General features: G+C 39.4%; 2 protein-coding genes across 3 annotated transcripts; one reads left to right on the top strand and one right to left on the bottom strand.

Annotated features, from left to right (window-relative positions):
- The first annotated feature begins 3,683 nt into the window (after positions 1–3,683).
- LOC122058621 (zinc finger protein 6-like) lies at positions 3,684–4,825 on the top strand. The gene is made up of 2 exons (XM_042621258.1): positions 3,684–4,016; positions 4,139–4,825. Exon 2 carries the CDS (start codon positions 4,141–4,143, stop codon positions 4,750–4,752), a length of 612 nt encoding a protein of 203 aa, XP_042477192.1. The 5' UTR covers positions 3,684–4,016; positions 4,139–4,140; the 3' UTR covers positions 4,753–4,825.
- A 1,495-nt stretch (positions 4,826–6,320) lies between these two features.
- On the bottom strand, positions 6,321–11,951 carry LOC122058890 (purple acid phosphatase 23). 2 transcript variants are annotated; one of them, XM_042621586.1, is made up of 7 exons: positions 11,502–11,939; positions 11,196–11,387; positions 10,176–10,512; positions 7,847–8,064; positions 7,500–7,690; positions 6,983–7,264; positions 6,321–6,671 (listed from the first exon to the last, which is right to left on the bottom strand). In XM_042621586.1, exons 1-7 carry the CDS (start codon positions 11,773–11,775, stop codon positions 6,369–6,371), a joined length of 1,797 nt encoding a protein of 598 aa, XP_042477520.1. In that variant the 5' UTR covers positions 11,776–11,939; the 3' UTR covers positions 6,321–6,368. The 2 variants fall into 2 exon arrangements, with proteins under 2 accessions (XP_042477520.1, XP_042477521.1); XM_042621587.1 differs by lacking the exon at positions 6,321–6,671 and having other exon boundaries at positions 7,115–7,264; positions 7,478–7,690; positions 11,502–11,951.
- Between the last annotated feature and the right edge of the window lie 755 nt (positions 11,952–12,706).

Here is a 12,706-nt window from a genome sequence, read left to right as displayed (position 1 = left end):
TTCGAGAGCTACATGGAGGAGGAATGGGTGGATACTTTGACAAGGACAAACCATATTCCATGATGAAAGACTTATACTTTTGGCCTCAAATCTTAAAGGATGTATAACATGTGATACAAAGATACCGTACTTGTCAACTTGCTAAAGGAGAAAAGAAGAATGCGGGATTATACATGCCACTGCCCGTTCTACACGCACCTTGGCAAGACATAAGCATGGACTTTGTCCTAGGCTTACCACCTACACAGGAAATGTATGATTCTATATTTATGGTAATTGATCGTTTCTCCAAGATGACACTTTATCCCATGCAATAAAACTCTTGATGCAAGTCACTTAGCCAAACTCTTTTTTAAAGAAATAGTACGAATGTATGGTTTGCCACAGACAATTGTTTCAGATAGGGATATCAAGTTCATGAGCTACTTTTGGAAGACCATATGGTTGAAAACAAATATTAAACTCAAGTTCTCTACAACGTTCCATCCTCGGACAGACTGCAGTGGTGAATAGAAGTCTTAGCAACTTACTTCGTTGTCTAGTCCGTGACTATGAAAAGACTTGGCCATCTATACTAGACATTTCAGAATTTGCCTATAACAGCTTCGTCAACCATACCACTGGTCATACACCATTCGAGATTGTTCTTGGACTGCAGTGACAACGATCGGTTGACTTGGTACCTTTGCCATCTCAGGCACGTATTAGTGTGAAAGCTGATGAGTTCCTTAGACACATCACGGAGGCACATGCTGATGTTCGTCGTCACATTGTTGTTAGCAATGACTGATATTAAGTAATTGCTAATAGTCATCGCCACTACATGGAATTTCAATTTAGTGATATGATACTGGTTCGAATTCCACCTAAAAGGTTTCCTCCTAGTACAATGCATAAGCTCTATCATCGGAACATGGGTCCCTACAAGGTCTTGAAGCATATTGACATTAATACTTATATGCTAGAGCTACCTCCTAATCTGAAGATCAACAATGTCTTTAATGTTGCTGATCTCACGATATACTTGGGACACCATTCTGATGAAAGTGACATTGAGCATGCCCTCAAGCTTTCTTAACTTGCGAGTCCAACAAATGATGTTATTGAAGATGTTCTCGACAACAAGTTCACTACAGTTCATGGGGGCAAATGGTACTACTTGTTCCTCATCAAGTGGAAAGGATAACCACGAGAAGATTGTACTTGGATCTATGCTGATGACTTTCAACGCCTTAGTACGAATCTTTATGAGTACTACATGTCCTTTATCCATTAATCGGAGTTGAATGATTCAAAGAAGGGGGAGCTAATGTAAATGCACATTATGGAAGAAGATATGAGAGGAAGAAGGGTCCAGCCAAGAAGACCCAATTGACCCCCACTTAGACCACTTGAGTGGCTAAGTCATTTTAAGAAATTAGGGCTCATTGGGCCTATCGATTAGTATGATATTTAATTATTATTTTTTTTAAATTAATTAGAGGCCCATTGGGCCCATAGATAATGTCCCCTTAATGGGTAGTGACATGTTCAATCCAATTTGTTTAGGACTCTATTTCTCCACATAGGTTTAGTCCTAGTCTTAGTATGACTGTAATTAGGAAGGTCCTGCCCTCTTTAAATAGGGGAAATTATCGTACAAATATTTTCAGATTTGAATAAAGAATATTGCTATCAAATTATTAGAACAACCGAGATAGCTGTAGGTGAGAAGCCTTGGCCGAGACAACTACTCCTCCCCAACTTTCTCTTTATGTTTTTGTTTTGTTATTCTTGCATTCAGTCACCATTAAAACTCTGTTATTGCTACTACTGCCACTATTAATTCTGCCCAGAAGCTCCCAGAAATCAGGATCGATCAGTAGAGAATTCTTGTCTTGTTTTGAATCAATTTCCAAAAGAGTATTTGATCAAAGTCAGTTCTGTTCAGCCTTCAAGAGATTGGTTTGGCATCATTTGAGAGCCATTCGATCCTCTCCTGCAAGCCATCTGAAGTCCTCTGTTGTTCTTCTTGAAAGATCCCTCAATTTCTCTCTCCTAGGGTTGGAATCAAGAACTTCCGGATCTCCATCATCCATGGGCAGAATCCCTTCAAGTTTACAGGTTATTGTTGCCACCCTGGGACCTTCATTCGACCAAGAGTACAACTCCATTGGAGCTATACACAGCCAATCGCACCTCTCTATTTCTCTCCCAATCACAAGTTTCTCTCTCCTCAGTTTTGGGTTAGTTTTGGGTCGGATTTTGCTATTGTTTTCAGGTTATATTTTTGGGTACTACTGCTGGTTGTTGCTTTGTTATTCTTCTGGTTTCTTTTATTGGCTACTCTTAAAGTTATTGTGGGAAAGTTGCTTGTGTGCTTGGGCTTATCATTGTGGGAGTTAGTTACTTGTTATCCACTCCTGTATTACCTACACTAGCACGAGGACCAATAAAGGGGCACATAGGGGCATCAATAGGGGTGTTTTTTTCTTCTTTTTTTCCTTATTTCACAAGGATGGGGACAACATTTCGCCCCCTCTATGTTTGGGCACAGGGGCCTTGCGACGAAGTAGTATTCTTTTTCCTATATTCTTTTTAAAAAGGGGGGGGGGGGGAAGAAGGCTACCTAGTTGCATTTTATACCCCCATACACAGGGCACTATAAAAATACGCACTTGCCCCTGGTTGGATACTTGTGTGTGCACTCCCACTGGCCCAGGCACTAGTGCAGTGGCGACAAAACCAGGAAACATTTTTTCTGGCCCCTTACAAAAAGAAAGATTTTAATAATTTAATTTGAGAAAAAGAAGTCTAAAAGGCGGCGTGCCCCTTGCATACATAAGCAATGAGAAGCGAAATGTCCATCTCCTCCCTTCCGAAAGACGGAAGTCCAACCATATTGATACTTCTACTCATGCTCCCATTGATGCATGCACCGGTAGAGGCCATACTGCCTTTTAAGTTTTAAAGGACCCTCTCCTATTTAATTTCCTCTATTCGCTTTTAGCCGTTGGATGGAAATCACTTGTTTGGGAGAGGAAGCTATGGAGATCACTGGATTGCACTGGATTAATGTTCTCAGAGATGTCATTTAGATCCATCTTGGGCTTCAATCAGATGTTGACACGTTCACACCACAGGGGACCAAAGCAGGTGTCAGGTGTTGTTTGAAGGGAGAGTGTAGGTTCACTGTAAAGTGATTCTGGACTATTTATAAGGGCATGAAGTTCAGTGCATGCAAAGAATGGATGACAAATAGCAAATTGCTTCTATTGGCGGTGGAGAAGGCAGAGTGACAGAGCCATTGCATGTAGAGAGAGAGAGAGAGAGAGAGAGAGAGGAAAAAGCCAACCACTTGGTCGAAGTGGGGAGTAGGGTGACAGGGGTGGGGGTGACTGTCTTTGCACTGGCTTTTAAGTCATCTAATCCTTCCACATTGGCCGCAGAGTCGATGAACCTGATCATCTCTGTAACACAGCTGAAACTCTGTCATCCATGCACAACAACTCTACATAAGTCATAATAACTGTTACTTACCAAAATTAAATTTAATTCAATTGCTTAACGACATAAACAAAGATGGTAAGAGAGAGACAGAGATAGAGAGAGAGAGAGAAACAAAACGCCTGCAAAGGAGAAACCCAAGTGCCCAATGCCCATTGAACCAATAAATGTTTCTGAGAGAAGATGCCATTTCAGTACCACATCTCTTCCCATCAATCACTCCCCCTCCACTTCGCATGCAAAACGTCTTCAACGAAAGTAACTTCTCTTTATCTTTCCTTTCTTTCCTTTCCCTCTTCCTCTTCTATTCTGTTTTTCCTTTTTTTCCTTTTTCTCTCTTCCTCACTTTTTATCTCCTCTGTTCTATATTTCTGTTCCCTTAACTCCAAGCTTATCGGCCATTTTTCAGTCTTCAGACGACTCTTTTATATAAGTTGGGAAAGGAATTCTTCTCCCTCCTTCCTTTTTCATCAAGTACTCTTTCTTCTACCAAACACCTCCACCATTGAAGCTCCAAAAAAATTAAAAAGTTAAGTTCAGCTATTCTGTTTCCCTTTTCCTTTCCTTTTTCATTTGGGTTCCTTCCCCAAGATTTTTATGAAATGGGTTTTGTTGTTCTGTAAATCTTGACATGTTCTTTGCATGATAACAGACATGGGAGATGAAGAGAAAGGAATCCAAAGTGCAGCAGACATGCCCATGCAAGTCAATGAGGCCACAACGACAAGAATGTTCCCTTGCCACTTTTGTTCCAGAAAGTTTTGCAGTTCTCAAGCTTTGGGAGGCCATCAAAATGCCCACAAGAAAGAGAGAACAGCAGCAAGAAAGGCTCAGAGGGCTGCAGAGTACAGACTATGCAGTTTGGCTTCATCTCCCCAACATTCTCTTCCTCCTACACCTCCACCACCTGCACTAGTTTTGGCTCCAAACCCCCATGTTGGCCTTCTTAATCCTTCCATGTACATCACTGCACATGCTGGCAGCATTGGCTATTTCCCTTGTCATCATAATTTCTCTGATCAGTTTGGACCCAATGGTGCACTAAGGTTTGGTCCTGTGGTCTGCAATGGTGGTGTTGGCCCTTCTTCAACTTCTCCTTACCTATGTGGAGAGGATGAAGAGAGCATACTTAGGTGGCAGAGGAGCTTAAAACGCCCCTCCAGTGGTGGTGGAGGTCCATCCAATTCCTTGGAGAATCAGAACCCAAGCCTTGAGATTGATGATAAGGATGATGAAAAGAAGCTTGATCTGACTTTGCATTTATAAGCATTGGAGAAACCCAATGTCTCAATTCATGTGAAGAATAGTAAGAAATGAATGAAATCTTTTTTCTCCAAGACTTCTTCACTGTATTTCTTCTCTCATTTGTTTTGACCTTTTAATGCTCATTCAGTTTTTTTTTTCAATAAAGGATTCAGTATTGGGTTGAGGAAATTCAGCCATAATTGGAAACTTAAATGAGTTTAAATGAGATTCAGTTTTGTGTAACCATTCTTGTTCTTCTCTTCTCCTTGATATTTCCATCTAAGGCCTGGGCATAAACCCCAGGGTCCCCTACCTTGTGTTTTTTGGTCCAGATCCCTCAAGTGGGGTCCAGTTATAGAAACTCCCAACAACACAACAGAGCATTTTTTTTTTTTTTTTCCATAGTGGGCTTTATGGGCCTCTGCTCTCTGCTCATAAATGATAAGACCCATGATAAGGAAAGATAAAACAAGGTACATACATAGAAGAATTATTCAGATCTACCATGCATGATATCAGCAGATCTAGAGATGAACAACAACGTATATAACATTCCACAGAAATCCAAGTTGCGGCTGTCCCTTTGGAATCCGAGCTTATGTCCTTAGTCGTATTCTTTGTGGGCTGTGACCCATCTAAAATGTGAACCTCAGAATTCGATCCAATGTTGAAAGAACTGGTGTTTGATAGCTTCCACATAGAAGAGGTCCCAAGTTTTGTCACTACTATGACTTACCCAGAAGGACTTGAGCTGTGGTTGTCAACTGGCCCATGTCTGGCCTGATAAGGTCAAGATAAAGCTCAAACCCAGCCCATCAATAAAATTTCTGTTGTCACTACTATGACTTACCCAGAAGGACTAGAGCTGTGGTTGTCAACTGGCCAATGTCTGGCCTGATAAGATTAAGGTAAAGCCCAAACCCAGCCAATCAATAAAATTTCTGTTTGGTCAATATCATGGTTGTCATGGCGTCGCCTAGGCGGCGATTTGACGTCCTGACGGAAAAAGAAGTTCATGGCAGTACTACGATTTACGTGACTCACAAATGGCGGTCGTCATTGGCTGATAGGCGTCGCCATGGCACCGCCATGGACACCAAGTCACGCCTGATTCACTAGGCAGTCGATTTTTTGTAAAATGCAGAGTGATTTTGATAGGACTATGTTGATTTTTGATGATTTGATATCGCTTAATGTTGGTTTTATATGTTATAGGGTATATATTGTAGGCTTGTAACATGCTAAATAACTTTAGAAAATAAGGGAAATAAAAAAGTAGCATACTAAATAACTTTAGAAAATAAGGAAAATAAAAAATGACACATGAGCGATTCAACCGCCATGGCAACACCATAACGGGCGATTTATCGCCAAATCGATTAGCCACCCCTCCACCGCCTTGGATCGATTTGAAGCTATGACAACTATGGTCAATATCTGGCCCAGCATGCTTGCTCAAGAAGTGCCAACTCCATTATTCCATCGAAAACAGGTACTATATATTTAGTTGAAATGTGCAGTTCTATCTTTTTAACTACAGTAGTAACTGTTAGATTTAGTTTATTGATTAGCCTAGATAAAGAAAAAGGTTGAATCAACAAAAGATGCCACTGAGAGGAGAGGAACCCTGCTGTGTCTCAAAATAATACAGATGCAATTATTATTACAATATAAAATAACCAATAAATAAATCCGGATAACAATGAAAAATGCCTTTTCAGGCCATAAAAACCAACATTTAATGTGACCGAATTGCGGTTATTCATGGAGTTTGAGGTGACCGGACTGCTTGTATTCTTGGAGCTTGAGGTGACCGAATTGCTTGTATTCACAGAGCACAGTTGAGGCTGGCGTACTATGTATATTTGATCCCCATAGCTATCGTTATAAAGGTCCTGATTCCTGTGCCAAGTCCACAAGGCAAATGTGGAGTTCCAGACCTGCAAGGAAAACATCCATCCACAAAAATAAGGAAGATTTATAAAAGCTGATAGATGCACCATTACGCTTACTTGCACGGAATTTCAATATATTGAATTGAGTTTTTAAGGTAAGGAAAAATCTGACTTGAATTTGTTGAGTCTTGGTGTTTGTATATAAATTCGTACACAGTGCCAGTGAAGTTCGCTATATACAAGTATGTTTTGCATGTTTCCAAGATCATTTGAAAGATGGGTAATTGATTAATATTTCATTATACTCTGCTTAATGTGCAAAGGAGTAGACTGAGTTGCAGACTAGAAGGGTTTACCTCAAGTATTCCATGTCCAAAGCTGCTCTCCCTATAAGCACTCCACTCTGGTTGTTTGTCCCAACAAAATAAGCCTCTTGCAGGTCCTGAGGAGAAATTCAAATGGCATACCCCTCCAAATTCAGGTGTGTTATCTCCAGGTGAAGGACACTTTCCAGGGTCATCTGCATGCTCGAGATCAACTTTCTCAATGTTACCACCATCTCCTACTGTTATGTAGACAGGTCCACATGGATCCAACGTGTAGTTATACACCCTATTCATCCTCTCATAAGCATGAACCTGTCATTGGCACAAAAACTTCTTTTATTACCAGATCAACTGTGGTGTATGCTACAGTATCTCTTATTTATGGATTAGCTAAAAGTACAAATCAACCATGGTGTATGCTACATAGCTGTACTTAGAGATTAGATAAAAATACAAAGGATAGATATGATGTATCTAAAGTTTAATGTTGACTAGGATATGAGGATAGCTTAAAGCTTGAACAACCGGATAGAAAGCTAAAACTTACATGACCATTGAAGACAACATCGACACCATATTGATAAAGAAGTGCTTCCATCTCCTGCCGCATGCATTCAAATTCCTGATAATGTGATGAATAGCTATTATACCAAGGTGGATGCCAAGCAGCCACCAGCCAAGGGGTCACACTACGGTCTACTAGATGTAAATCTTTCTTTAGCCAAGCATATTGAGCACCTGCAACAAGGACTTGTTTTAGAGTTGTAAAAGTACATACTATAACTTGGAGCAATGGAACCTAAAACACTGTGAATTGGGGAACAAAAAAAGCAGCTGAAAGCCTAATCCTACTATGGTTACATATATATTGAATAAAGAGAGAATATCAGTCACCAGTACTGTTGTAGTCAATATATCCTCCCAACATGATAAAATGTATTCCCCCTGCGTTGAATGAGTAGTAGAAACTACTATTGGAGCCTGAGTCCTGTGAGGGAACAGAGAATCGCGTCTCATATGATTTGAAAGTGATGCCACCAGCTTGAGGCTCAATCTCATGGTTGCCTTCAATCACCATCATAGGCACTCTTGAAATCAGTGGCTCCATAAACCTATATTTGAATTAAATAACGTCAAACCCGATGAACATCATGCATTTTCAAATCTAATTACCACTATGCTTCTAGCAGTTGTTGAAATCCTAATTTCTGCAAAATGGTTTTGTAAGAAATGAACTAACCTAGCCTTATCTCAAGTCCAAAATAATTGTTAGGGAAACATATCCATCATATGCAACAATTGAATTTCATATAGATGGGTAAGTGCTGGTTGATGAGCTAACATTCTAACAACCATTAACCCTAGAAATTTGGAATTCCTCCAATATTATAGAAAACATTATTACAGAAAGGGAAAATGGTTTCTGTGGGAGAGTGTGACCCCTGCCCTCAGACACATGAAAGAGGGGGGGGGGGCAAAATGATCGCCCCACCCCCCATCAAATGGAAAATGATGCCTTTGTTGATGTTTCCTCGTGTGCCCCCATTGGCTCTCGCACATGCACAGGAGCTATACTTCCCCTTACAGAATACTCAATCTATTAAATACATTCCCATTTTGCCGTTTGTCATAAGGTCTCAGATAATTGCTTGTCAATTAACTCAGCGAAGATCTTTTGGCATATATAATCAGGGTTGGTCAATGAACCAAGCAAAAGAATCTGCACAGGTCCTCCATTCTACTTGACTCCTTATTGGGATCAAACAATGTAGCACCACCCAGCCAAATATGACTGCATGACAATTTGGGACGAGGACAATTCAAACCAATCAAAACAAGTTTCCTTTATATTGAAAAGGGGTTGGGGGAAAGAGAAAAAGGGGAAGGGGGGGGGGGAGAGAGGAGCAGCACACGCATGACAAACGAAAGACTCAGTTTCAAATTCCCATTCTTTCTGTAAATGCTTTTTATTATCACATACAGAAAGAGAGTCTATAGATAAGGATGTAAAAAAAAAATATAGTTCTTTTAAGGCCCTCCATTAGATATGTATGTAGCAAATCTACCATTACCAACGTTACAGATAATTTGGTGCACTCACTTATAACAGGAATTTTCACATCAGGATGTTGGAACATGGAGACATATCCCATGGAAACATAGCATTTGATACATCTAAATAATTAAAACAAAAATGTACTTGATACGTTTGATTCCACTCAGTATATAATTAAGAAACCATGGTCTTCTGTACGTATTGCCAGGATGAAAACTGTATACAAATTGGATCATATGAAGGAAAATGTTGATACTTTAAACCCTGGCTACAATACTGTTTCAGAAGACTTACAACAATAGAAGAGTCTAGCAAAGTTTCTTTCAAAGCTTATAAAATGAGTGTGACTTTTTGTAGGGCAAAAGTTATCTCAACGGCTCAAATAGCTGCCACGTGAAAGATCAGATGAGTCCCAAATTTCGTGGAGAGGTGGACCCAAATGTCCCCTGCCTGTATGTCAAGTTTTAGCCCAATGGATGTTGCCAAGTGACAAAATAAAGCTTTGAACATCTAGGGACATGAGATGGTGCATGGGAATACACAGATGGCTGAAAAATTCAAGGATTAAGGAGGATTGCCAAAACAGAAGAAAGTATTTAATTGAATGAGGTTCTGAAATTTGACTGGAGGGGGGACCTTGGTACAACGGTAAGGTTGCTCCATTGTGACCAAGTGGTCACAAGTTCGAGTCAGGAAACAGCCTCTCCAAGAAACGGGGGTTAAGGCTGCATACATTATGACCCTCCCAGACCCCGCAGTGGCGGGGTGCACTGGGTACGCCCTTTTAGGTTTTGAAATTTGACACATGGCTAATCCAAACCTTGACATGTCTATCCTATGGCCAGAATTACCACATTGCTCAATTATTGGACTGTTGAGATAAGCTTATCTCAATGGGGCAGTGTAAACCAAATTATACCTTTTTTATGTATGTCAGCATTCATGATAACAAAGTAGGAGAACTAAATTGAAACACAAATTTCCACGTACCTAATAAAATAGAACAAAATTTCCATAGATAAAAGTGAACCAGAATCATATTTGCATAAGAGAAATTGGTTTCCTGGCGTGCAGCAATTCTCAGATGACTACAATAAAGCTTCTTTCATGATCTACTTCAATGCCACTTCTAGTTATAACTACAATTTATGAGAGGATGAAAACTACCTTCCCCACCCATCCCAGCGAGGTTGATACGTTTCTCTGATGGGTGCATTTGGAAAAGCACAGGAAAAACATGAAGCTCCTTTACCACCCGTCGTAAGGTACTGATTTGCATAAGTTAAGTCCCCAACCATTAATAACATTGAGGGATCATTCTCAATCATATGATCAAGAGTTGTTGATGAATTGCTTGTCAAGCCTATATCTCCAACAACAGCTATCCGACGAGGATAAACATTTGGACCAGGCAATGGAAAGGTCTCAAATACATGTTCTTCACTCATAGTTAACAATGAACTATCCCCGCACTTGTAGTAATATCTTACCCCAGGTTCAAGACCTACAAGAAAAAAAAAAAAAAAAACCAATCGCTTTAGCAACATAAAAGGCACTGGTTATGAAAAGTTAACAAGCAACCTCTGTTTTACAATTTCAATCAATGTTAATATATTTACGTTTATTGATTGAAATTCAATTTAGTGAGTAGAATTCAGTTTCAAATCCAGGTCCAAGGTATCAAGCCACAATCTTTAACAAGCAAACTGCCCTTATTAACTATGATATAAGATTTTTCATTTCTAATCCATAATTGCCAACTAAAATCAACAATTTCGTGAGTTGAGAAATATTCCAGCCAAAGAAAACTTATTTCCTCTTTTTCAATCAAACAGATGAATACTTATAAAGATCAAATTTCCTTCCAGCAAAAGGGAGAAAATATATGCTAATTGATATTTATTCGATTTCTATTGATAATGTGTTGATCGAAATGGAGTTCTCCAGGTAGGGTTTGCTAATCATGGGTGAAGGTTAATTGACATAACCAATTTGGATTTGAAAAACTAATTTTCTACCCAGATAATAGTTGAAATAATTGATAAAACCTAAAGCCTTGCAATTATAGTAGCTTCTGGGTAAATGATTATCTGCAAAGAAATATGACAACTTAGGAGTCCACTAATTCTAATCCTGTTCGCACATATAATCAAACAAGTAATAGACTGACCTAATTGATTCCCTCACCTTCAAGTTTCACATGGTGAATGATGCCTGATGTGTAGTTCAACAGCCCCTCATATGGATACAGTTGACTGTACACCGTCGACGTCCCTTTTTGGACAAATGGGTATTTCCCACTTTCCTTTCCATACCAGACCTCACTGGCCACAGTCGAAGGGTCAAGAGGTTTGACATTGGTACCAATCTGAGCATCCCCTGCACAAATCACAAACAACCCAAATGAACCCATCTTTGAAATTCTGTGTATCAACAAACCCATTAATGAAACAGTGAAAAACAGAGGATAGTGAAGATAGGATCCATAGTTACCAGTAACCCATGAAACCCACGTTGAAGTTGGAGAGGAAATGGCAAGAGCGATCTGTTCAGGGAAGGTAGAGTTAACCTTCTTGGCTAGCCGAGAATTAGTCATTGGTAGATCATCGCTTCCTTGACGCAATGATGAATCGAAGATTTGAGTAACTGGTTCAAATGGACCTTCAAGGGTTGTTGGAATTGGCTTCCCAAACACTAGAGTAACTGACAAGAAGAGCAAAACTATGAACAGAGGGGACCACATCTTACAATTACACTCCTCCTCCATGAATCCCAACCTTCTAAGTTCTAATGAAGTTGATCATATCAAAACCATCTTAAGAATTGCTGCTACCGTGCTCGAGCATCACGAGTTCAAAGGAGCATAAAGAGAATGTTCCATCTGTAATTTAAACCGTTGGCTAATCAAGATTTCTTAAGGTTGGAGTGACAAATATGATAAGCTGCTTTGTGGGAACATTGCGTTTGATACTCCCCGGCGATCTGGACCTTATTTGTGTGGTTCTGTGACTGATCATAGGTTTACTTCTGCTGAAGATAACCCGTGCACGTCTAATGACAGGAACGATTTGGTCAGTGATGTTGACTTTTGAACGGGAGTGATAGTGTCCATCTGATGATGATTAGTCGTTAGGCTATGACTGTCAGATTGGAACCTTCTGTTTTATCTTGTAGAAGGACCTTCGGTTGCTACCCAAAAAAAAAAAAAGGTTTATCACCCAGTTAACTGATAAATAGTTGATATTTTTACATTATTTATTTATTTATTTATTTATTTATTTATTTATAGATGTTAAGGTTCAACAAACCACTGGGGTGACTAGCATGTGTCTGCCTTTTTTTCCTCTCCTAATGGAAATACCTTATTTTCTTTTGTTCCTCTGCTTCCTATATATTCGTCGCTTGTTAGTTTTCTTGAACCAAACAACATGTCTTTTTTTTTTTTTTTTTCTTTTCTTATATATAAAAAACGAAATCAAATCAATAGAAAAATCAATAAGAGCACATTAAGAGAAATTGAAATAGACCAGAACGATGGGTATTGATTTCATTTAGGTTTATAAAAACCAAACCCAATCTGTCCAGATTCAATCTAGCTCGTAACATAAAAATACATTGATCGAAACCAGACCAACCCAAACTAACTATTGACACCTTTGAAGGATGTGTGTATATTACTATTACTCTCGTGTAGTATT

Source organism: Macadamia integrifolia, chromosome 13 (assembly GCF_013358625.1).
Source record: "Macadamia integrifolia cultivar HAES 741 chromosome 13, SCU_Mint_v3, whole genome shotgun sequence".
NCBI lineage: Eukaryota > Viridiplantae > Streptophyta > Magnoliopsida > Proteales > Proteaceae > Macadamia > Macadamia integrifolia.
This window is presented reverse-complemented; position numbering and strand designations above follow the sequence as displayed.